Below are 27011 nucleotides of genomic sequence, written 5' to 3' on the forward strand. Positions count from 1 at the left end.
GGATGGCGTGTGTTTGTGTCCCGTAGTTAACAGACCACACCATTGTGGAAGGAGGTGGGGTTGAGCCTGAATGAGTGGGAAACTGGGCATTCTCCCACTGACCTCTGAAGGGGCAGAGCCAGCCTGGCGCTCTGTGACTTACAGTAACAATCTCTGGGGTCATATAACAAAATCCCTTTACAAAGGCACATTCACATGCCGGATGCCTTGTGTGGGACTGTCATCAAACGCGTCCAGTAACAAAAACGCATATTGTGCGGAGTAAGTCTGAAGCACATTCTGCAGCGGTACAGAGCATTAGAATGCTACAGTATGTGTAAATACACCAATGCCACTCCTACACATTGCTCTCCAGAAATAGACAACCATGTGAAATTATGCCACTAAAAACTTTATGCCACGAAAAACTGCTCTCTTTAGACACAGTTTCTCAGTTCACTCTGGTAAAATGAGAAGATTTATCATATCACTCTTGATTTCTGGACCTTGTTTTCTCTGCGCAGACGAGTGATGTTGCTGGACAGTCGGGCAGTTAGGCAGACAGGCAAGGAGAGGGATATTGACAAGCAGTTCCACACAGCAGCAGCCTGTCATGACGTCCAGTGGGCCCTCTGTGCAGAGGGTCGATCAGCAGGGTGCGGAGAGAGAAAAAGAGGGTACTGTTAGCCTGCACACCCACCCACCCCCCCCCCCCCGCCCTGGTAGAAGCTGATGACGCCTCCAGTATTAGGCCGCCCTATGACTCACTCCGGTTGGCCTCGCGTGTAATGCCTGGCAGCCTCGGCAGACGTGTGTGGAGAGGGTGTGCGTCAGGGAGTGCTGGGATTTGGGGTTGGCGGGGGGGGGGGGGGGGGTAGGAGGATAGGGCTCAGCCCTGTTTACACATGAACATGGGTGTTCTGGCAGCGAGAGGCAGAATTACATCACAGAGCCGCTATGCACTTGTATTCCGCTTGGGCCTGCCAAACGCCACATCCTTCCGCTCCTTCGCATTAAGGGAAAATAAACAGATCCCTTCTGAAGTGGCCATGCGGGCTGCCAGTGAGATACCCCCCCTTGGCAGGTCGGTGTCTCTGGCGAGACTTCACTGAGCACCAGTCCTTTAACATTTAATCCTGTGGATTCTTAACACGGGAAGTAATTATCTGGAGCGTGCAGAGCTCCACTCAGGCACAGGACCGAAAACAGAAGGGCATTATGTTGCATCGAGCCTGCAAGGCTGATCTGGCTCCTGAATGGACAAGTGGAAATGAAATGCCCTCATCTACGAGGGGAATCCAATAATGCTACAAGCAACACCATGCTACAAAGGAATCATTACTTCATTATGTGAAAGTTAATTATGTTCTCTTTCAAGTACAGACTAACCTTAAGAGTGTAGCAAAAACTTTAAAAAGCAATCCCAGCACAGAAAATACAATGGAAACAGAATGTAACCACAGAATGTGGACATTGCAGTCACGTTAAAACTTGGGTGGGATTTACTGAAGGAATCTGTGTTGATTTTTCAAGATAAAGTAGTTGAGGGTAATATCAATTAGGTGATGGAATGACTTTTAGAATTTTATTAACCCACATCTAATGGATGTATTCTTAGTCTATGTCACAAGTGGGTTTTTGGCCAATACACAACTGAAGTGAACTGCTGCCAGAGATGGTATGTCTGGCCTTGTCAATAAAGTCCCAAAGCTTGATAGATCCAATCTCCTGTCTCACACCTGGTTGAGCGCTAATGGAGACCTAGGAATCCATTTTCTTGTGTAACTGTGAAGAAGGAGAATGTTGGTTGAGTGCTTTGGGGTAGAGGAATCAAACAAAAGATATGTTTCCTGTTCACTGGTTGCGCATAGTGATTCTCTAGCCTCTCTGAGAGAGTCAGCTTCCAAAACTTAATTCACAAAGTTGAACGCAACCTACCTTTTTCCGTTGATATTGTGGTTCTGTTCTCTTGACCTCTTGAGAATCTGCTCCAGTACCATGACTGTGAACATGGCCACTGACACAGGTGGACAGAGAGGAACAAGTTCTTCCTGTCTTTGGTGTCAAAGTTATATGTGATCTGAAGAGAACTAATGGCCAGAGAGGTACATCAGACATTACATTTGAGAAGCAACCCCCTGAAGCAGTATCCAAGAGGTCAATTATTTTTAATCTTTCCATCTCAAGGATGTAATTACCTGTTTGAGTTCCCTTGCAGCAACAGGAGACTTCAGCAGGAGGTTAGTTTATGTGGATAGTTTGTTGAGGAGCAGATGGCTCTTGGGGCGGTTGGCAGAAGCTGTTGATCGAGCACAGACATGCTTTGCATAATTATTGTTCTTTCCAAGCTACAGCTTTCGAGAGGCGTTAAAAGATGGCACCCCTCCCCTTTCCAGGTGCTGTCTCCACAGAGTCCGGGTTTGAAGTCCTGGTTGTTTTTAAAACTGTCCTACAGGACAGAAAGAAATGTTGCCCTCTAATTTGATTAGCCATGAAAGGGGTTGGGGAGAGACCAGGGTTTTTCCAAGTCTTTTGCTCTTTACTCCTGTACGAGTTGACAGTTGAAATAAAGATCAAAGCAATACACCTGAGCACCTGCCATTGCTGGGCTGCTTGTTGCAGTTCACTGTGGTTAGAATGATGCCCACCCAATCAGCTCCCTGTCTGAGGAAAGGAGAAAGTAAATATGTGTAACACCTAAACTGGATTCTCTGAGCTTCAAAGTAGGCAAGATTCAACCTGACTTACCCCTTACTCTACCACAGTGATGGCATTCCTGCTCTACAACACTGGACTTTCAAAGACACTGGACCACAAGCAGCCTATATACCTTTGGCATATGTTCCATGAACAACCGAGCCTAATGAAGACAGCAGTTTTCTTTGTCCTTCCACTGCAGTTTCTGGAGGCAAAATTCTTGAGAAAAGTGGTTTCTTTTGTTCAACGTCTTTGTTTTCAGATAGCACAAGAAGAGAGCTGGCCCTAAGACCTTGATGCTGTTTTTAGATGAGGTGTGTCTTTCTAGATCTGTAATTGATCACAGCCAGTTCTGCATACATTACTGGCATCATCTCTCTGTGTTCTAGTATTTCGCCAAAACAAATCTATTTTAATTGAGTTTGGTGTGACTATGATCTGTGTGGGGACATATTTGTCCCATTGTTCAGGGCTGAGGAATTAGGAGTATGTGTGAGGAGTAGCTTTATTTGGCAAGGGAGCCACGAAACTATCCTTATCGACAGCCAGGGTGTCTGGCAAAGCTCTGGAACCACAGCTGTCTCAGACTTGTAAAAGGTGCTAAACTGTTAATATCCAGATTAGTCTCTTAAAAGTCATATTAAACTTTATTACTTGTGCTTCTATTTGAGGATATTTTCTCACAGCATGTAAGAAAGAAATCCAGGGAATGTGTTTATGAGTGTGGGAATGTGCTTTTAAACTGTTTTTGGAATTTTAAAGGTCAGAGATACGATGATGTATTGCCTTTGAAACTCAACAGTTGTGTATAGTGAAAGCCTGAACTCTCCTTTGGTCCCTAGAAGATCAAAACCTCTTGCCGGGGGGTGGCAGTTAATAGTTTGATGTCAGTTACAGCTGTTAGTAACTACATTCATACTCCTCCACGCTGCCCCAAGACAAAATATATGAGTTCCATATTTTCATAACGATGCATGCAGAGAGTTAGGTGCTTATAAAAGTTTTACCAAGCCCAAACCTGCCTTTTACCAAGGATGTCCTGAGCTGTCACCTCTGGCTTGTATCTGAGACACACAGGTGCTACACCTGCTGTTTCACTCAAGCAGAGACTGACAGTCAGGGTTCTATGAATGCTGCGTGTTGAGGCCCTGGATACAGTCTGTGTGACCCTAATAGTAACCCCTGCCTTCATGTTGAAAATACTAAAACTGATTTAGGGTCAGTGCTTCTGGCAATACATCTACACCAGGCATATAGGGAGCCATTATCCATCTCTTACAGTATCCATCCCGTCCATCCAGGGCCATCCTTTCGAGACAATGGCAAAGAGACAGCGCAAACGGGACGTGTCGCCTGTCCAAGGTTGCCCTTCTCTTCACCTCTGCCTCCACAGACAGTGACTTCCTGTTCTTTTGCCTGCACCGTTTGTTCTTTTTCCCACGGTCGGGTTTGGCAGCCCGGCGTGGCCGCGGCTTATCGGGAACAATGTTTGGAATAGCTGAGGGGACTCTTCACAAGGGCAGGCCGGGGGAATGCGCGCGTGGCTGAGTGCCGCGGGAGAAGCGAGGCCCCCCCAGGGCTCGGCACCGCCGCGGCACCACAATAGGAGGTGGCCCGAGGAATGCGCCGGCCCCTGGAGGCCCGGGGATTGATGGGCTGCTGACAGGCAGCGGAGCCTGCTGGAGGGCCATCGGGTGACAGCTGTGCCAGGGAGGACCGGCTCTGTCTGTAGCCTCTCCAATACCGAGTGACATTTACAGGCCAAATCGGTTTACGGAGCTTTCTGTTGTGTGTACAGTTCCTGCTCTCCCTGTTCTAACCGTTCTGAAGAGGTTTTTGACACAGTGAATGGATGACATTCTCCGTATTGGAAGTTTTGGCCAACATATGAGTGAATACATCAGAAGTGGGGTCAATTCCATCCCATGAATTGAAATAAAGTACAATCATAAAACCTACATGGAAAATGACAAGCAATTTTCCTTTTTTAATTGAATTTCACTGAATTTCCTGAATTATAATGCAATTGAACACAACTCTGGAATACATATTCTACAATTCATTAGGGCTGTATAATTAAGTTATGTTGATTTCTTTCTATGTGTGAAATGTGTTAAAGCTTTTACCAGTTTGTTTTTGAAAGGAAAATGCCCCCCCCCCCCCCCCACACACACACACACACATTTGGTTATGGGCTAAATATAAAAATCACTGACTCATCTGCCATTACATTACATGCATATGTTGAGGTTACAGTAATTACTTTTGGCAAGGTGTGTAACGAATCAGATACATTCCCATAAGCGAACATCTTATTATACACCCATTTTCTCATGTAACCATGGAAACATCTCCATTAAATTTGAATCTTTCATTAAAGGGTGTTTCTTGGTGACTACCAAAACTCATCTGTACCCAAATAAAGTGGGCGGCAGTGACGGTGAATGATTCATCTATGTTTGGATTTATCGGGTGAAGCAACAAGATGCATGATGACTGTTTAGAGCCATGGCTGGACTGGCCTCAAGCTGATCAAACAAGCGTGGAAATGGAACAGCTGGGATGGGCTCCTGAGTCACTGAGGATTGGCCTAAGAGTTCCTACAGGTGATAAGACAAAAGCCCTGCTGTCTGTGGTAAACTGAACCGTCACATGGAGCCTTATAACACAGAATTCCTACTGGACCTTAACTTGAATTCCTACTATTTAAACAAACCACCTAAATAAACAGCTACATGGAAAGATTTATTGTGAGCTTGTCAACATGCAAGTGGATGGTGATTTCATAAGGTGATTGGCAGAAAACCAAAAACATAGCATACTTAAAGGTCGGGGTGTAAAAATGCTATTTTTTCCACTCTGTACATTATTTTGACTACCCAGGCAGATGAAAATGCATAGAATTTGGGTTATTTTCACCTTCAGCAAAGAAAAAATACCCATGGTCTTACAAGGCTAAATGTGGATTGCTCAATGAGACACAATGCCACGCAGCAGTGATTTTGTGAACTTCCGTGAACAGGACCTGGCTGCGTCTCTCTGTGTGGGCCACGTCTGAAGTTTCAAAGGGCGATTGCAATCAAAGTAACTCTTCCTGCATGGCCACTCCCTGAAGACAAACAGCCCTCGACACTGCCTCCCTTTGCGGAAATTCAGCCACTGACTTTGCACTTTCCCTCAATCTACATTTCCTCTCACAGCCAGGTAACCAGATGAGCCATTCAATGGTGTGAGGCTCTAGCTCCAGCACAAGTATGGACAGGAAGGAATCCTCCCCCTTACTCCTTATGTTCAATTTCATTATATGATTTCTTCAGTATATTATTTCTGTTGTTGACACCTCTCACTGTAACAGCCTGGATAATTTTACAAATTATAACTAATGTGTGAGTTTCACTACAAAGAAACACTGCTTTTACTTTTTTGTCCACAGGGGCATGAATGTATTGTTTAGGATCACTGGTCACCCTGAACAGCATCTACAAGTATGCAGGCAGCATGACATTGGTTTGACTCAACATGTTTTCAAGAATATATAAGGCCTTGAAACCAATTTGAACAAACAAAGACTAAAACACGTCTAAAACACAAGAGTGAAGGTCATACACCACAAGGGTATTGCCCTTGAAAGTCTTCAATATGTCTGCATATGTTCTTAATGAAGGGGAGCATTTGTTTGTTTGTTGTGTTTTACACAGTACCTCCAGTTCTCTGGACACACATGCACAGCCTGTCTGAAGCAGGGACAGTGTGTCTGGGACAGAGTCCCACTTGGAGCCGGAAATAAGGCTTTCTCGAGGGATCTGGGCTATGTGAAACCTTCTGAGAGATTGAAGAGGGTGTTGGGAACGTCTCCCCCAGACCTGACAACAGGGGGACTGGCTGTCGACAGGACATGGTTTGTCTTCTTAAAACCCCTCTATAGAAGGAGACACAGACCCAGCACACACTCTTCACTACATTTCTAACAAGAGGTGGAAGTAAGAGCTGGAAGTGAAATATGAATGTTTGCCCTACTCAGGGCTAGTCTGCACAGGCTCCTGAATGGAGTTTGCGGCTCTACGCTGAGGTAGAAAGCCACATTCCAGAAGCTGAGAGCCCACCTGAAATCAAAGCTGAATGTAATGAATGCTTTACAGTAAACAGAAGACATTAAGCAATGCCGGTGCATGCAAACGCAATTCCCAGGGTATGCAGATAGGAGTTAGCAGATGGGAGTGCCAAAATAATCAATTGCATGAGCTCAGCCCACTGCCTTATGACGGATTATAGCCTCAAGGAAGTCAGGTGATGCAATGTGGTTTAAATTCTATTTAAAACTGTTCGGCTTTTTGATTGTGTGGAAATCAGCAGTGCTTGGTTATCCAGTGACTCAAATGGCCTTGACAGCCTTCTTTCTATACAATCAGAGAGGGTTTGGCACAAATAAAGCAGAGGAAGTGGCTCCACTGTTTACTGAATCACTGATGTTTAGTCTCCACTCCGTGCTATTGACTACCTTTAGTCACCCCTCTGAGGTGGTCCTAACAATGGACTGACTGTCTTAACAATGGCACGATAACCTCTGAAGAAGCAGGAACACACATTATTGGCTTAACTTAGCCGTAACATCATCTGTGTTGTCCGATTGTTTGTACACAAAACCCATGAGGTGACCGTAGCGCGGGATTACCATTGTTAGAGTCATTCACCTTAGAGAAGTTGAATGTGCACCTCACAGACCATATCCGTTCGCTTGTCAGCCACAACATTCCTCACTGTGTCTGGCTAACATCTCCACAAGAGCCAGTTGTAGGGTCCAGAAGTGTGCTTGGGAAGATGGCAGCAGCACTAGTGTTTGAATACACTGCTCATCACGTATGATGAGGGCAGCAATTTGAATAACAAACCAGAGGAGGCAGAAATTAAGATCGCATGAAAACCCAGCAAACCTCTATGTAATAAAGCATCTGCTTGAAAAGGTTTCATTTGTGATTCTGTTTGAACAGCAATGGAAATACTGAGATCAGATAGAATAATGCTAATCTCTTTGTGATTCAGAGGAATCAAGGCTGCAGTTTATTCAGCACAAAACAATAACAGTGGCAAATATCTTGATGCCAACAGAGACTATGTACTAATGACTGTCAAACAAACACTGGACAATATTACATCGGCCCCAGGTCATGGGGACAGTGGAGCTGCTGATGACCAATGCTGGGCAAACTTGACAAAGGCAGCTATTGCTTTCCACACAAAAACAGAAGCTTATTTTAGTAGTCAAGAAGACACTATAAACTTTATTTTCTAGAAAAATGCTACTAAAAACTAGTTGCAAGTGTTCCCATACAAAAGTTCCAAAATGTTCACTGCACTCTCTTCCTTCCAAAACCACGAGAACAGCTTCTAAGTGCATCTCATTCACCTGAATTTAATCTGTAGACACAGGTGAAGGCCAATAAGCACAAGGCCTGCATTACACAGCCACACCTCACACACAGCAAAATGATTTGATGAGATCTTCAAAACATTACTAATCAAAATATTTAGGATATGAACGTGTTCACACACCGTTACATTTTCTCACTTGCAGTCAGAGACTGTCCTCAGTATACATTTCAGTTCTTACCATCGTGCACATATTTGCCGGCAAAACACATTTAGCAAGAGCACTAGATGGCAGTGTTTTTAAATCAGGGAAAAAAGGGAATTTTTCAAGAAATAGTATACAGCGGACATGCCCGTACATGTGTCCGACATGTCTGTCTTCTTTCATGTGAAGGTACATGAAAGGAAAACATAAAAAACCCTATCTCAGGAGATAAGGGATCGTTGATGTGTTGTGTAATTTGAGACCACATGTCCTTCGCAGAAACATCGCTTTTCAATGACATTCCTTAAAAAGGCCAACAGCAGCACAGAAAAGTTTCCCTGATCAATTATTTGAACTCACTTGTTTCTATTTACACACACAGGAGCGCATGCATGCTGATATCATGATGATACTTTAAATAAGATAAATCATTGATCAGGCTTTAAAAGGTGTCTCGATAATCTGTAAACTGGATTTAAACATAGTCTTGCGCGTTGCTGGGAAACAACCCAACACATCTGAGTTCAGTTAATGAGGTGTAGGTGTTAAAATATGCAGCAGATATAACGGTATTTTCTATTCCCTCCGTGGTTTGGAGTACGTAATATAGGGGTGACATTATTTCACCAAAGTGCCCTGCATTACCGGAAAACACCGGACCTTATTCGTTATAAACTCTGGCATAAACCCTCGCCAAAACGTCCCACCCACACACCGGTCCTTGATTACTTGAGGAACTGGTGATACATTCCAGTGACGTAGGGGTGGGAAGGGCGAGAGGACCGAGCTATAAAGCTCTCCAAACAGTTCATTCATACTCCAGTATCGGACTGTGAAAACTCCATCTGTCGCGGGACTTCAAGTGGAACTCTCGAAGATCCGTTCAACCATTAAGACCATGAAAATGTCCGCAGCTGAGCTGTGCAAAGTGCTCAAGGAAGGTGAGCTGGAGAAGAGAAGCGACAACCTCCTCCAGTTTTGGAAACGGAAGACGTGCGTCCTTACCATGGACAGCCTGAACATCTACGCCGACAGTCAGAAGAAGTCTAAGAGCAAGGAGCTCAAACTGCAGTCGATCAAAAAGGTGGACTGCGTGGAGCGGACGGGGAAATTCGTCTACTTCACAATCGTCACTACGGAAAACAAGGAAATTGACTTCAGATGCTTAGACGAGGACAACTGTTGGAATGCCGTCATCACAATGGCTCTGATAGATTTTCAGAACAGAAGGGCCATTCAGGATTTTAAGACGCGGCAGGAGATTGGAAGTTCTTCGCCGGGGCAACAAGAGAGGCGGATGGCACGGGCGCCCTGAGAGTTGGCTGCCGCAAATGTACCCAGCGATTGCTATTGGTAAGTCATGTGAGTTGCACATGGTTAACTTGTACTGCCGGTCGGTGTAAAAAGTAAATGAATGACATTTGAAAACTTAATGTGTACATGCCGGCAAATCTCCACTGAAACCAGAAAATAGATTAAGCGAAAAACACATCACTGTAGTACACAGTCCTGTGCATTTGAGAGCTCTGATGAAGGAATGTTATTTCATAACACATTACTACTGACAGGTGAATGGAAAATGAGCGGACGTTTTAGTATAGATATTTAATTGGCGCACATTCGCTGTATTCTACAATCCCGTGTTAGTAGGCAATCAGCATGGGTTACATACTCCAGATTTTGAGTAGGCTATATGTATAAACCCAGGTTAAAAGTGAACGCGTTATGAAAAACAGTAAGCTCAATGTGCATCTCTAATTTTTTTTTCCTGTTTAGCCTACCGTACAGACTTCGACAATGGACGGTGAAGAACAGTTGGACCAAAGAAAGACATTAGCCGGTCTGAAGATGAAGGATTGTTTAGGACAGCGCGTCCCCGAGGATCTTCAGATATCTTATCCTGGAATCCAAGGCTTCAAAATAAGACTATTTCAAAAAGTTACGCCAAAGACTGAATCTTTCACCCTTAAGCTTACAGTTACAAGTACGCTTTATGGGAGACATGCCTCACGAACGGCTCTGTACCTGTACATGTGTTTATTTATTCGTTGCAAAAAGTGTTTTGTTTTATACACGAGTGTTGTATAAATTATTTACCATTTCAACGTGTATTTATTTAAATAAATGTTATTTTATAAAGTTCTCATTTTTCAATTGGTTTGATTAAATTTCACACCTGTTTGGTTCTGCAATGACAGTCAGTCTTGAGTGCTTTACAGATGTTTAGATGAACGAAATATGTAACACTTTTTGTGGAGCTTCTGCCTAATAGCTTTCACTCCAATAGTGAGATCAAATGTTTAAATGAATCAACTGTCCTATAAGGATAACCCTACAAAGACCTACGTATACAATTCTTCACAAAAGCTATAACGGTTGCAATAAATGAACCTGAGACCACAAGCTATGAGCGCATTAAATGGCATTACACCTGTATTGTACTTGAAATTCCCTTCCTGTTCTTTATCGGCAGAATTCATACTTTGCTCCCATGACTCATTCATTTAAAGCGGCAATGTCAGATAAGAGCTGTTACGACCTAAACTCCCCTGAGTTGAAAAGAAACTATGATAATGGGTGTAGAATAGAAATTGCTAGTGTAACCTAATTGAGCATTTTATGTGGAAAATTAAATCCAAAAAGTGGCAAGAGACAATCCTTCAAATCCAAGGTAGCAAAGGGGAACCTATCTGATGTGGGAATCTCATTGAGGGCCAGCTTCATCTTTTGGCCTCCACAGACACCGGCACCACATAAGTGATTTGTTAAGTTTAGTTTTGTTTAGTTTTATTTAAAACAATTACAAAGGGACAATAGTTCAAACCCCAGCCTCTGACAGTGAACAGATGTCTCCCAAAATGCCATCCTGTGAGTCCCAGTGAGACAAACAGTATAAAAAGACAACGTAATGCTCCGGTCATGGCAGGTTCCCAACAAACTGCTCTATACCAGCTCCTGGCTAAAAGTTTGCAAATGCCTAAGTATCATTGTAAGCCCCCACCAACAAAATGGTGACCACTGGTCTATACACCCGGACTGCATAAACACTACAGACACCAATGACTCTATCCTGATCACATCTTGTTCAAAATTGCCTCTTTTCTCTCCCTCCCTCGTGTGTGTAGCCCTAACCATAGATAGATAAACTCTCGGATGACGCGGTACCTTTGAAGGTCTTTATTGCATGGGTAGGGAAAGCTGTCCTCTGCCCTTCACCAATCACTGCTATACCGAGAATTCAGTGTACACAAGTAAATGTGGAAGTTAAACATGAACAAACAAAGAGACTGCGATAAAATTCCACCAAGTAGCAGGCGGCTTCTGTGCTTTATGTCAGATGATATGGTTAATGAAGGCACCATATTACACTTACGGAAAAAAACACTCCCCTCTCCCGTGTTTTTACTTTAGAACAATTCTTAATACTATTCTTATTTCTTGCTTATTTTGAATGCCGATAAAACAGAGAAGGCACTTCTAGTTGACTACTCTCATCACGCAGGCCTCCCCTCCTCACAGCAACACGTAATGTCCCAGGATGCACAGTGTCTCAGAGTGTATAAAAAATTCCAACAGACTGAAATTATACTGAATAAAAAAAAAACTGTACAGGGCGCAAGGTGTGTCGGATTTTGCTGTTGGGTTTGACTGCAATGAGGATCAATGGATCTGTTGATTTGAGGACGAGTGCCTCAGGGCTAAAAATACATTTCTCACAACCTGGCCCCAGCCTTAATCTCTCATAGCATGCCTGCCCCCTGACCACCCAACAATAGGATCATAACCCTGGAGCCCCCCCAGTTTAGAAGCTGAAGTTTGTTAAGTCTAATCATCAGGGAAGTTCCACACCATGACCTTTTACCTCCAGTTAAACACCTCTCATTTCTTAATATCTTCTGGAAATGTTGTTCTACCTGTATTCCCAATTCTGGGATATGTCGTAACAATGCTACACCGGACTTACTAGGCATAACCACAAATGTATGAGAACAAAAAGTAATTAATCAAAGATTTAATGTAAAATTGGGCAAATTGCCCTAAACCAATTTCTGCCTTTTGAATGAATCAGTTCAGTGGAGAATGAAGATAAGGTTGATTACAGAAACACCTTTTTTCCCCAAACAGAGGCAACACAGGCACAATTTACCATACATTAAAAAACTTTTTTTTTTGGAAAATTTCCTGGATCATATGATTGAAAGACTGACTGAGAGGTTTCTTAACCTGTTATACGTAACAAATTAGAGAAAAGTATTTCATCATCAAAACAAAGTATAAAAATAAAACTGTGATTAAGCGATTGCAGTTTGATAAAATAACATACTTCAGTAGAATTCAGTCTCTGCGCTCCTCTGTTCTTCCTATATCATTTCTCAGGAGGTACAGGAACACCAGCATGTTGACAGAGAACTGAATGAACCCAAATGAAGGCACACCGTAGTTCTCGTACAGGAATCCCCCGATGGTTGGACCGATGGTGCGTAGCAAAGACTGCACCGAAGCACATAAGCCCAGCATTGTGCCTGCAGGGAGGGGGGGGGGGTGTCAAAGAAACAACTCACTGATGTTAGTGGAGGCCCTAGTGACAGTGTCTGGCGTGTTTTGCGTGCATGGCTCTGCCGTGTTCGGGAGGCATGCATGGCACGCTCTCTCACCTGTGTCTGAGGCGGGCACGCTCTTGGTCAGCACACTGTCCGTGATGACGTTGAACATGCTCAGGGAGAACATCATGGGGACCACGATGAGGCAGAACTGGAACACGTTGGACATCAGCGCCTGGAATGTGGCAAGAGTCAACAGCAGCCAGGCTTTCATCACTGTGGACAAGAAACTGACAGTGGTGGCCACTGAAGATTTATAAGCCTCTGGTGCTTTTTCCGGTCTTAATTACTTCTGTTGATTGAGCGGAACTGTTCCAGGTGTCAGTGGACCTCTTTAAAAACCTTGAGCATTGAAGAGTGGCCACAAGCATTCAAATTACTTTAGCTATGTTGACTTTGAAAGAGCTGCTATGTAGCATGGACATCCAAATCAAGGAAAATGAGCGCCTGCAGGTAAGACTGTAACAGATGGGCTCAGCCATGGAGAACGAATGAAGACTCTCTGTTACAAATTCACAGATGGGGTGACATTGCCTACCATGGCACTTGAGTTATCACACAATAAAATTATTCAGTGGAACTAGCCAGATCTACCTGCAAGAGTTTTCCGACGCTGCTGATTCGATTTTAATGAGATTCATTTTTCTGAGAACAGACAGGGGTCTGTGGCTTGGCTTTGCCCTCGGGTCTTGTGACGTAATGCTCAAGACACTCCATACAAGAGAGGAGGGGGTGGCTGGTGGGAGGATAGCCTGTGCTGAGAAATCATTAATGCCTGCTGTTGACCACATATTACAGCAGATTTCTTATTGGTGTATGCTAGGACTGGGCAGGTGGTGCTTTTTCTTGGGAGCTCTGGTTAGAATCCAGAACATAGCTGTAAATGTAGCCAGCCACTTGCTTGAGAGCGCTCAGGTCAAGTAAGCAGACTTAAATGTAACTTGCTGTTTGCTTGAGAGTGCTCAGGTTAGAACGCAGTATGTAGTCTTAAATGGAGCTCGCAGTTTGCTTGGGAGTGCTCAGGTTAGAACGCAGTATGTAGTCTTAAATGGAGCTCGCAGTTTGCTTGGGAGTGCTCAGAATAAAGCAGGTTTGTTTTAAATGTTATGGTATGCATCAGTGGAATGCACTGGTATGATGGTATGCATTGGCACACAGGACATTGTACTGTGCACTGACAATTGAATCAGTTCCAAATAGCTGTATGGAGGTATGAATGCATTTAGTCATTATCGTAGAGCCTCAGTTTTGTTAAAGTGTATTAGTGAGAGTATGACTCAGTGAACAAGTGAATATATGAGTGTGTGAATTACCAAGATTGTGAGAAAGTGTATGAGTGAGGTTATGTGTGAATGAGTGACTGAATGGGTATACAAATGAGTGTATGAGTGAATGAGTCAGAGTGTGAGTGAATCAATAAGCAAGTATACGGGTTAATGAAATACTGACGTTATGAGCAGGTGTATGACTGACGATATGGGCAAAACGAGTTAGTGAATGAGTATACAAACCAGGCTATGAGTGTATGGGTGAGGGAATGAACAATTTTATGAGGTTATGGGTGAATGAGTGAGAGTATAAGTGAGTGAATGAGAAATGTTATAGATGAATGAGTGAACATGTGAGTGAGAGCTCCTGGACAGCGGCATACCTGAGCCAGGCCCACCATGCTGGTGACACCAATGGAGAGGAGGAGGAGCGAGCTTTCAGAGTACCTCGCTGTCATTCTCCCTATTACACCCCCCTGGATCACCTGGAGGTGCAACAACAGGGAGAGGAAGACTTCAGCCACTGGTACAGATCTGCGAGAGGAAAACTTGCATCTGTTTCTTCACCAAGGTTACAGCCAGCTGTAGTCACCGCTTCCCTCGTCATAGGCCATGTCCATAGAAGGGAGAGCAGGACAAAATGAACCCAGGAGATAAGTGAACTGGAAGCGTTTAAAGGGGCAGCTGGGGCTGGCATTCCTGACCCAGTGACGCACCGTCATTGGTGAATGGGATTGTTTGTTCTGGGTGGATGTTGGTCTGCAAAACCAACAGCATAAATGCTTCTCTGTCTCTTATCAAGAAGGTAAGGCTCTCCCACATGACCTCTCAAGATGAGATCACTCCAGCTACTTCCGAATATTTCTGCATACTTGTCTAATAAAGGTGTTGATGATTATGCATGGTATCTACTTTCTCTGGCTCCATTACAACTTTCTGGCCACATTACAGCTTTACAGCCAAAAACAGCCAAAAACAGACAAAAAAACAAATCCAAGTAAATATTAATAATAAAGAAACTGAATAGGAAAAATGTGTAAAAGTTTCCATAACAAAATCAAACACGAATAAATAAATGAATAAATGAGAGTGCAAGAATCCTAGCGCAAGTCAATCACACCTCCACAAAACTGCCCTGCTTTATGCATTTAACACAAATGCCTCATTCCAAAGACCTTCTGATACAAACACAAACCCCACACTACCAGATGCAAAATTTTCCAGCACACAAGCATAACAATCCAAACAGACCCCTCCCAGCCATGGAAGGGGCATCTGCGACACCTCAAGAGCTAAACTAACCCCGGTCCGAGCAACGGCAGCACATCTGTGTGACGGCCATCAGCTCCACAGCTTGCGTCAGACAGTAATTCCCATGTGTGTGTCTGTGGCTGCGGTCTGTTTCGACAGTCCCGCTCACTTGCGTACCGCAGTCGTTACTAAAAATGCATTTCTGGGAAAGATCAAGGCCCACGTCGGACGTTTACGTTTGCCTTTGCAAGCGTGGTTGAGGATCTGTTCATGACACAGTGCGAGTGTCAGAATTGGGGAGCTAATCGTTTCGGTGTAAATACTGTCCCATTGCTGTCTTTAGTGTGTATTTGAGGGGTTTTCCGAGAGCATAATTCCCCAATGGCGCAATGCTGCTGAGACAGAGGTATGTTCGGCATCAGATTCAGCTGGCGACCAAACGGTGCTGCCTCTCCCTTTGTTCCTGTCTCTCAGGTGAGCTCACCGCATTCCTGAGGGCTTAGCGCACAGGCCACTGAAGGGAAATGCTACACCCTGACTGCCAAACGGACCCTGTTGCTCACTCACCTGGAGACAATGGGCGGGGGGTTGGGTGCGGGTTTGTAGCCCTAGCCCATACATCCTCCTGTGCGTGACAGCGTAACCATGGCGAGGGCTCCGCAGAGCCCCAGAGCCACCGCTGACTGACGCTCCACACCTGCCCTCCTGTGTGAGCCAGAAAACCGCAGCCTTCTGGGAGGGAAGCGGTGTCTGTGTAAGCCATCATGCGCGTTTGAGTGCGAGTGAGCAAACGTGCGTGAGTGTGAGTGTGTAAGTGTGCATGTGCGAATGCTTGCATGGGACAATAACTACTGCCCCTCTAAACATCTTACAATCTTTAATACTCAAAAGCGCTGCTTCCTGTGTGTTCTTCACAATTTTCAAACCAAAATTAGGGTTTATGAACATTCACTTGCAAGGACCTCCACAGATTCCATGGTATCCATCCAAGTTTTTAAAAAGTTTGCATATTGTTTGCAGAAAGTCTGGTAAAAGTATACTGGTAGCACTCCCCACCATCTCAGTCACTGCACTCGCATTGTTAAGAAGTTCTCAGGAAACATTCCAGACAAAGATCACCTCTGATATGCTCTAAGATCCATACATTCCATTCATTAAACATGTCTCCCACTGTGCTGCATGTGTTATTGTTTGCTGTCAAGGAAGACTAACGTAGCAACTGACTTGCAACACACCGCACCTAATCATGGCTACTGGGAAAAAAAAAATCTGTGACTTTCTTTTAAGACAAAAAATAGTGCTAGTGCTGTTGCAGATTTAAATGTTTGAAATAATTAGGAGGCAATCTGATGAAGACAGCGCCTTCTCCACCAACCCCCCCATCCCCCCCCATCCCCCCCCACCACACACACACACACACACACACACACACACACACACACACACACACACACACACACACACACACACACACACACACACACACACACACACACACACACACAGGTCAAAACACAGGAACACAATGCTGGTCTTTGATCTCAGGGCTGATGTCATGGGTGCCTCTGGGTCACGACTCTAGATCACTTTTCCTGGACGTCCGGCAGAACCCCAAGCAGAGAGAGGAGACACAGCAAAGTACAGCCGCAGGGCATGGGTTGGGGGGGGCAGTGGTAACAGACTGCTGTCTCAGCTCTCATTGGTCAGAGGAGGCAGTAACCTGCTACGTGGGCGTGCGGGGAGGACAAAGGGCAAGGCTCTGCCTTCCTTTCTCACACGTAAAGTTCCGGAAAACAGAGACGCCCGTGAATGAGATCATGTGATGCGTGGGGAATTAAAACAGTAGGCTTCAAACGTATGCGAGGGTCGGGCCCGAAGTCTGCAGAGACGGCTGGGACTCAATAGGGATGAAGAGAAGGAAATTCTTAACTCGCGGAGTGAAATCAGACGAGCACTGGCTCGGTCCCTCCTGTCACAGATGGCGATTTGAGTCCCAGTTCTCTTTCTTTGTTCTGTTGAAACTGGGGGTGTTTGGAATGTTTGGAAAGCTACAAGAAACTCTGGGAACTTGGGGAAAAAAATCCACAAAATCTTCCTAAATTTTCTCACATCAAATAACCAGCATTATCATTCAGAATAAATTACTGCTGGTGAAGGGCTGTTTGAAAGACTCAACACTGCTGTTTTCTTAGCCTGAAGCTGAAACTGAGGGGAAGGAACAGGAAGACCGCAAAATTATCTTTACTAAGTCAGGGTCGACTTGATGATGTGTTATGTGACATCATGGGATCCAGTATTTCCTGCAGAGTTGTGTCATCAGAGGAAGTGACACTCATCTGCAGATCATAACACTGTCATCACCAGTCAGACAAGCAGATGCTCTGGGATCTTTACCTACAGCAGCTGCCAGACCAGTGGTGAATTTCTCATTGTACTGCCAATGTCCATCAATCCAAGCACCCAGATCACACAATTACTGGTGTAGAGTAATAAACAGCAGCAGGACCATGTCACTGACCATGAAAGGCATTCACAATTAAACACATTCAGTTAAACAGATCGTTGAAGAGCTTTTCAGAGTGCTCTACAGTGAGATGTGTGTGGTTATGACAGATATTGTACTTCCATGCAGAGCGCGGAATTTCTCTGGCAGTCTGAGTTACAATGCACTGTGCTTGAGTGAAATGACTTCTCCAGCCTTGAGCTCCAGGAGGTTTGAAGTGGAAAGTCCCCTCTGCACACCTGTGCACAATGTGGCCTTTCTTTATGGATCACTCATGCCTGTATCTTTTCAGCAGTAAACTCACTGTGCTGATGCAATCACAAATTATTATGAACTCATCCTGACTCTTATCATTGTAAACCTAGTAGTACATTTCACATGATATCATACTGCCTGTGCAAAGAATCAGTCTCATTTAGACAAACCGCTGTAATGTAAAAGAGCCGGTGAGTGCACAGAAAATGAACGGTACATTTTCTTTAGTAGACATGGGGAATACCCGCAGACCATGGAGGGGGGACTCCCAGGCCTGCTGTATGACAAACAGAGGAACTGGAGGGGCTGCTTACCATCTGCACCACCCCGAAGTACGCCATCAAGTACCCCGTCTGCTCCGCCTGCAGCTGGAAGAAGTTCATGGCGATGATGGAGAACATGACCTGGAAGATGCCTGGGGCAGGAAGGAGAGACGTGGAGAGAATGAGAGTGAAAGAGAGATGGACACCGTGAGAGAGAGGAGAGAGATGGAGAGACTGTGAGAGGGAGAGAAATGGAGAGAAGTTTGAGGTAGAAAGGTATGGACAGACTGTGAGAGGGAGGGAGAGAGCCTCTAAAAAGAGTGAATCAGACAGGTGCTGTGCCACTGTCGGAGGGAGGCAGGCTTCATCTCACCTCAGGACTTGAGCTATGAAGACTGAATTAGCTGTTATTACACGTCATTCAGTGTGCATTTAAGAGCCTTCTCTAAACCAATCAATCAATCAAAATTGTGCTGCACATATTTTCAGAGGTAATAATAAAGCAAAAAACGAGAAAAGCAGAGCCGATGGGGGAAAATCAGAGGCTGTGGACCTCCAGGAGCAGGAGTGGTCAGGCCGGATCCATGCTTTACTTACAAAGCAATCAATGATTTCTCTAAGAGCCGCAACGCTCACATCTGCAGATGTAAAGAGCAGACCCACCCGTGAAGCAGACACTGTGCACTGAAGCAGGAACGAAACCCAGTCTTGTGTTTGCACTGGGATTCCCGGCCCTGTACCACTGCGCTCTGGCGTATCTCGCGTGTCTTCCACAGAACCGAAACAATGGAGGGAGCGAAACTGCACCCTCGCGGAGGAAGCGGGTAAGGGTTGAGGAATTTCCTGTTAGTCACGGCCCGAGGGTCCGTCCTGGGACAGGCATTCAAAAGGACCTGCACCGGGGGGGTGGGGGGGTGGGATCACCACAGAGGAGGGCTGGAAGGAAGAAGGGCTGCTTTCTGCATTTGGGCTCTTTGTGTCCAGCGGGGGCCCTGCCGAGCCTGCCAAACACATCACAGCTGGGCAGGACCCTCGCTGAAATAACACAGCGATGCGATAGCGAAGGGGAACGCATTCCTCCGCGCACATCCACCACTCCGCTGCGTCTTCGCATGACTCATCTCCTCCTTCCAGGTGCGCAAGGAGAGATCAATGGATAAAAGCAGGGGGAAAACAATCAAATCTTATTTCTTCAATGTGTCACTCTCCTGCAAGGGATTGTGGGAAAAACCAGAGATCCGAACTAAGTCTTTGATCCACCTGCTCATCGCCTACAGCTTTGATTCAAACAGCAGATACACTGTCGAAATCACGAAGGTCAAATACTGTTTTCTACCAAAAATGACATGTTTGGCAGTCCATGGAGGTAGTCCATGTGCTTTGGGCAGTTTGCCTTCTTCATTGTTTCATTAGGCATTGTGTATTTTCTGGTTGGGATGAAGCATGAATATTGGAAATGCAGGTGTTTCCCTGTGCAAGGGAAACAATGCATTCGCTCCTGGTCAAACTGAACGTGAAGTTCGGCGCGTCCACTTACCTCCCGGGAGCCCAGAGACAATCTTCACGGTGAAGGTCTTAGCCACACCTGGGAACTTCATCAACCTGACGATCTCTCCCAGGTTAAACACTGACCCAGCACCACCCTTTTCTGCAGGCCCAGACACAACATTGCATTCACTTAGTACCACCCAGATAATCTAGCCCATCCAATCAAAACTTTGGGTTCATTGGTATTTCAACAAATACAGATTGAGATATGAACAGAGCTTATGGAGGAACATCATTTCACAAAACATATGTGCATTGCTGTAGCCCTTGGATGGTAGTTCTTGAACATTAATATATACAGATATTACCATTATACAGACATTAATATACAGACATACAACATTAACAAGTAAAGAGTTCATAGACACTACCAAACTCAGTTTCAGACATGCCATATGCTTCTGCAAGAACGTGACATAATGCTGTATTCTGTATGTGAGTGGGGATTGATGTTTTTGTGTACATAATTATGTATTCGCATATAATTACAGCTTTGGCATGTGTTTTGCAGAAAACTCCTTCCTATAATAAAGGCTGAGGGAATAATCAGTATGTATGAATGCATGCCGTTGCGTGTGAGCGCTTGAGGGACACTGTCACATGGGCTCTTGAGTGGAGTGAAGCTCTTACTGTCTGCGCCGTCCTCTGCAATCTGTTTTTTAGTGTGTTTGGGGATGAACTTCAAAACCAGCCCCAAACTGAACAGACTCCCGCAGGCGGCCACGCCCGCAGCGAAGGTGTCCCTGAGAGAGAGAGTCGGGGGATCACAATGGTGTCTACAGCAACAGCATGTCGCTCCTTCTTCATAAGGTTCACAGCTCTGTGGGGAATTAAATCAGCAATCGGCTACACATGATGCAACCGCACCCCCACCGCCAGCCAACTCCAGCGACAGGTGTGTGTTTCGAAAGCGTTTGGAGCTTGTTACATTACTGAAGCAGCGGTGATTATGTGTGGCACGGCAGGATCTTAAGTTCGGCTGAGCAGTTTGCCGGGCCCCCTCCCAAAACGCCCCACCCCACCCCCCCTACCGCCCACGGAGAAGCAGGGCAGAGGAAATGCCGATCCACCCCCACACGCCAGCTCCTACGAGCTGGGGAAGGAGAGTGCGAGGCCGGGCGTCTGCCCTGGCACCCCCAACCAAAGACCCGAACCGCACGGAGAACAGCCCACACCCCACAGCAGGGCCTCTGACCCCACTCTGATCGAGCTCCGCAGCTCTGACCCAGTCTCCACTGAGAGATCCTCCTTTCACTAAAACAACCTGTCCTCTCGATGGCCTAATCACACTGCTATACAGTTACCGCCAGCGAGTTTCCAAGAGATGTATGTTTGTTGAAATGTTCCAGGGGATTTCAAACACCCATTGTCAGTCCTGGGATTCTTCAGCACATTTCCATTCATACTGTGAATGTCATATACAAATCCCAAAGGAGACCTAACTTTCCATGCTGAATAGATATGCGGTAAGCCTCACCAACCTGTAACATGGCAAATGATACACTTGCCATCCCATAAGTATTTTTCTGGTGAACTGCAAGGATATTAACAGTTCCTACACACTCAGACAGAGATTCACTGAAAAAGCATTCTACTGCTTTTGTGTATGTGTGTGTTGTTATGCACAGAAGAGGCCTTTTTATGGGTTCCAGTGATGAACATGTGTTAAGGTTTTACTAACCCTATCAGATGTTTTGCTATAGATTTTTGTGTGCTGTTTCATTGCATACTTACGTTTTCTGACACCCAGACACTATAGTAGCTTTTGCAAATGGTCTGAACACTTATTTCATCTTATTATTTTTCTCTTATGTGGGTGAGGACAGCAGATGTCTAGATGACACCCTGGACCACCAGAAATACTGGGAAATACTTGGGACCCCTCTGTCCTGTATGTATAGATCATTTTAGAAAACAGCTCCATATAAAACAGATGTCAGCCAGTTGTGCTTTTCACTTGAGCATGACGGACAATTACATAGCACCCGCACTTATGCGCACACACACATGTGAATGCGCACATGGGCACGCGCACACACACACACGCGCGTGCGCGCACGCACGCACACACACACAAAATGGCTCTTTCAATGGCCTCAGCTAGTTTTGTGGAAGCTAAATGAAGGAGAAAACAGAACCCCATTCTACATCTCAGGGCCTATGTTATTTGTGTGTTGGTTGAGCATTGGCTGTGCGCAGCATGTGTGTTGGACGTGTCCATCAGAGAGGAAGGGCAAATTCTCGGTGAATGAGTCATTTTGAGATCCCTTCAAAATCTGGCCCCAGCACCAGGGTCTCAATAAGCTCACTGTACAACAGTCTGTGTAGGCTGGGATGGGCTGGACTGAGCCAACCCTCCCCCCACCCAAGAACTGTGTTTGTGTGCTCACTGTATATTCTGAATTGTGCGTGTATGTGTTTGACTGCTTTCGTTTAAATGCACATTTGCAAGTATGTATGTTTGAAAGGCATGTGTATGTATGGATTGACATCTGCAGATGTATTGTGACTGTCTGATTCTGTATGATCATGTTTGTACGCATTTTATACATCTGACTTGTGTATCTATGTTTATATAGCTGGTTAAAGAATTTATCTTTATCTTTATCTAAATATAAATAAATAAATGCTTACAAATGCCATGATCAATAATACAGAGTCAACTACACTGATCAAGTTTTACAGCCTACAACGAGCAACTGAACAACATTATGCTTAAATGAGACATGCCTCACACAACACATTTCAAACACAGTGACTGCCAGGTGATGCCATATCCAGATCAGTAGTCAATCACCAACTGCAATTAAACCCATGAATTTGAAGTACAGTACAGTAGTGCTGAACACAACTTGACGGTTTTGTTCAGTCAAAGAGAAACCTGGCAACAACCCATGTGGGCACCCTTAAATCTTCAACGGCATCTTTGCCATGAGTGCTCACAGAACAATGGAGAGTGGCTGTTCGTGGTCAACGCTGGCTGCAGACGCGGATGATGAACAAACTTGGATGGTGACCGTAGTGCCTGTTTTCCTCTGGGGCTGCACAGGCGGCCTCCCTTGAGTGCGCTTGAGTGTAGAGCCCTTGAGCATGGTGACCTCTGACCTGTGGGTGCCATTGCACGCAGGCATATTCTAACACCCCTCACCACTCAAAGGGCAGATGGACAGACTGTCACTTCTGTACAAGCAGTGAACACAGTAAAAGCTGTGTTTAGTGCTGCCGACAGTGAGAACGTCTATCAAACCCCACCAAACTTTAAACGCATTTATCAATTCTGGAACCAGCTCAGTGGACTGGGAGGTTGTGAAGTCTCCAGCCAGGCCTTTCAAACTGCCACTCAACATAAAAAGGAATGGATTCAGCAGAATGGCCCAGTGATTGGGTACTGGGTAACAGCCACTCAACAGACTGGTATCCTGTCCAGGGGATTCATTTTAGCATCAAGCCACCTTGCACCATGGATATGGAAATGAACTCTAACTGCATAAGGCAGTTAGGCTTGTAGAAGGCTTTGTCAAAACCACAGCAGCTGGGCCACAGCAACCTATGTTGACACTGAGATACAGATTTTCACAACTGCCATGGAGGCCTGTGAAAGATCCATAAAACCACACCTATCATGAGGTGATTCACCACTGAGAGCACCGTGACAACACAAAGCGAAACCTAAGCATAAACGTACCTGATTTTTTTCTATAACACAGCTCATGACTAAGCGTTAATGACAAGTGGGTGGTGGAGGTGTGGATGGTAAAATTAGACAAAAGTACACTTCTGAAACATGTGTGGACAGGCAGGGGAGAGAGGGATAATGAGGGAGAGAACAGGTAAGCGAGACTGACTCTCTTCACCCCCTCCCACGGTGCTTCCCCTGGACGAATCACTGATACGAGGGGAACGCCATTGGAGAGGTGCGGATTTAAGCGCACAGGTGGGTCACAGCCCAGCTGCGATACGTCATAGACTGCCGAACAACTCTGGGGAGCTCCAGTGGTAGAAGCTCTTTCCTTCCTCTTCCCCTTCCTTAAACCCCATTCATCACTCGCTAAGGTAACACAAAGCTCTATTAGTACCAGGTCCATCTTGCCAAATTACGCAACTGAAAGATTTCGGCCTTCCTTTCCATCATCAGCACTGTTTTTAACAAATATACTCTTTCATCTGTTACAAGTTACACATGATATCTGTGCATCTCTCCACAAACATCAAACCACAACATTTAATGTCCTTGCATGGTATATGTCACTGTACTGTCTGCATGCTTTTAACCATGTCATGTGTTTTATGTGTAAATATTATGTTATTGATTATTGGTGATGAAGTCATTTATCATTTTTGGGATAAGTAAAGTACTACTATCACCGCTACAAACTATTCGGTCCTAGGTCTGGAGGTTCTGCAGTGTTCATTCCTGACTCAATTTAGCCTATCTCCTTCATTCTACGAGAGCCGAACTGCGGCCTTCCAGAATAGAGGCAGACTACAACTACTTCATTTCTTTACTGAAAACACGCTAGCCATAATGTACGTACTACTAAACGCCCCTTTCCTGCACTGTGTTCTGTAGCTTCACAGTCCGAAAGATCCTGATATGCAAAAGCAATTAATTACTGTGGATACCGAGGATGTGTCTTGAGCAGCATAGTCAATGAACATTTCAGTCACTTCCAAGGGATGCTTCCACCGAGTCCCCCTGAGACATGATCCTCCACGTTATTGACTTAAATATGCTGTAACCTGCCAGGCCCCGAGGGAGGGGAAATCGCGAAAGGCCACGGGATCCAGACGTCAACTGACTTGAGTGCTGTTGGAGCGATCACTGAAGCGAGGCAGTGTGGATGTGAAGGCGGGGCAGCAGGGGGGGAGATATTCTCGTCTTTGCGAGCAAGCCCTGGCATCCTCCCGGGGGGAAGGCATGCGTCACACAACCAGGCGTCTCGACCCCCGCGGTTCCAGTCAGAACAAGCAATGCGCCACGCCCGTCATCGCCAATCATTGTAGAGATGAAGCAATGCGCGCTACGCAGACATTCCCATACACACACGCACGCGTGCAAACACACACACACACACACACACACACACACACACACACACACACACAGATGAATAAGAATATAAATCAGGAAGTCATATTCACGTCTCTGAGGAGCTCGGTTGCGGTTTTTGGCAGTGCAGGCTTCCACAAGCCCGCCCTCCCTCTGAGGCTCTGACGTGACTGGGAAAGACAGTCTCTAAGTGGGAGGCAAACCTGCACTCCTCTGCTGCAGGTGGCTATGGGGGTGGGGGGATGGGGGGATGGGGGGGGGGGTCTCCGCAGGATGTGGGGGGCCTCGCTCAGGTGCTGTCTAGACGGGCCAGCCTACTCCTCTGGTCTATGTCATCACAGAGGAGCTTATCTGATTCAGACAGAGAGAGCGCTGACTGACCCTTCTGGATGGCATGAAGCCCGTCGACTTGCCTAGCAACTGACTTACATCTACATCCAGGTGTTTTTACACAGCTTAGCTTCAGGGATGAAGGTGCCCTCTTCACTTTAAGACCTTAGTTGTACAGTAAAGTCCAAGCTGTGCAGCAGACAGGAGGCAAGCCGGCTTACCAAAGGCCCCCTTTCAATTTCGATGCAGCACCCCTCAAAACCCAGATGCCTGTAGTCACGCTAAGAAAATGCTGATAAGGCCCAGCCATGGGTGGAGGCCCTACTGGAACCAAAAGTTGACTCTTCTAGTCCCTTGTCTTTTGGGCGTCTCTTGTCTTTTGGGCAAGTTTGGACAAGTCTGGCACACTCCTGCCGACTCCCACTGTGCTGTGGAGTTCTGTATACCTGCTGTGCTGGTACTAAAATAACAGCCAGACGGGCAGCAGCAGACACCCCCCCACAGTGGACACCCGGAGAGAGATGCATTGCCTCAGCATATAACTCAGCACAGTAATCGATTATTGCACTCACATTGGTGGAACATTTGCGTGCCCACAAGTATGTCAATTTCTGCTTCACGTCATTTAATTTATTTACAAAGTGAGCAAAAAGGATAAAGGACATCATTGCATACTCTTTATTTTTCCACTTCAACATCTCTAATCTAATGATGTATTCAAATGTTTTTTCATGTATATTTTAATTTTTTATACATCATCTTTGATATTGTATTTGATATTGAAATTCTTTCATGTATGGATTTAAAAAGAAACAAATGAATGTCGCGCATCCCACAAAGCTGCATTCCAGCTGTTCTGGGGCTTTACAGCAGAGCGCAGCTCGGAGAAAGTGCAGCTCTATCCAGGCCAGAGAGCACTGCTGTGAGTGCCAGTCAGGCACAAGCCCAATGGGATCAGCAGACTCTTTAAAGATCAGCTCTGTCTTTGTGCTCTGACTCTTTAGAGAGCAGGTCTCTCTCTGTGCTCTGACTCTTTAGAGAGCAGGTCTGTCTCTGTGCTCTGACTCGTTAGAGAGCAGCTCTGTCTTTGTGCTCTGACTCTTTAGAGAGCAGGTCTGTCTCTGTGCTCTGACTCTTTAGAGAGCAGGTCTGTCTCTGTGCACTAGCTCTTTAACGAGCTGCTCTGTCTCTGTGCTCTGACTCTTTAGAGAATAGGTCTGTCTCTGTGCTCTGACTCTTTAGAGAGCAGGTCTGTCTCTGTGCTCTGACTCTTTAGAGAATAGGTCTGTCTCTGTGCTCTGACTCTTTAGAGAGCAGGTCTGTCTCTGTGCACTAGCTCTTTAACGAGCTGCTCTGTCTCTGTGCTCTGACTCTTTAGAGAATAGGTCTGTCTCTGTGCTCTGACTCTTTAGAGAGCAGGTCTGTCTCTGTGCTCTGACTCTTTAGAGAATAGGTCTGTCTCTGTGCTCTGACTCTTTAGAGAGCAGGTCTGTCTCTGTGCTCTGACTCTTTAGAGAGCAGGTCTGTCTCTGTGCACTAGCTCTTTAACGAGCTGCTCTGTCTCTGTGCTCTGACTCTTTAGAGAGCAGTTCTGTGTTTGTACACCCTCATTCAAGGCCTGGCTGGAGACTCGCCCTCAGACAGGCAGGGTGCTGTCGGATCTCTGGCACTGGCAGAGCGACACTTGATGACAT

The 27011-nt window shown here is 45.6% G+C and overlaps 2 protein-coding genes across 4 annotated transcripts in view; one reads left to right on the top strand and one right to left on the bottom strand.

Moving 5' to 3' along the window:
• Positions 1–2262: 2262 nt before the first annotated feature.
• Positions 2263–27011, bottom strand: part of slc22a18 (solute carrier family 22 member 18) — a 32204-nt gene continuing 7455 nt past the window's right edge. For 2 of the 3 annotated variants that reach the window (XM_036543796.1, XM_036543794.1), the window contains exons 6-11: positions 20568–20680; positions 19927–20037; positions 18441–18541; positions 14501–14602; positions 12904–13024; positions 11182–12771 (exon numbers count right to left, since the gene is read on the bottom strand). In XM_036543796.1, coding sequence (XP_036399689.1) covers positions 12584–12771; positions 12904–13024; positions 14501–14602; positions 18441–18541; positions 19927–20037; positions 20568–20680 — 736 coding nt within the window. In that variant the 3' untranslated portion in view covers positions 11182–12583. Of the gene's footprint in view, positions 2279–11181; positions 12772–12903; positions 13025–14500; positions 14603–18440; positions 18542–19926; positions 20038–20567; positions 20681–27011 lie in introns of those variants that run through there. The other variant, XM_036543795.1, reaches the window with a different exon arrangement.
• Positions 9055–10317, top strand: LOC118787987 (pleckstrin homology-like domain family A member 2). Its single transcript, XM_036543797.1, has 2 exons — positions 9055–9601; positions 10025–10317. Exon 1 carries the CDS (start codon positions 9147–9149, stop codon positions 9561–9563), a length of 417 nt encoding a protein of 138 aa, XP_036399690.1. The 5' UTR covers positions 9055–9146; the 3' UTR covers positions 9564–9601; positions 10025–10317.

This window comes from Megalops cyprinoides, chromosome 13 (assembly GCF_013368585.1).
Source record: "Megalops cyprinoides isolate fMegCyp1 chromosome 13, fMegCyp1.pri, whole genome shotgun sequence".
NCBI classification, from domain to species: Eukaryota; Metazoa; Chordata; class Actinopteri; order Elopiformes; family Megalopidae; genus Megalops; species Megalops cyprinoides.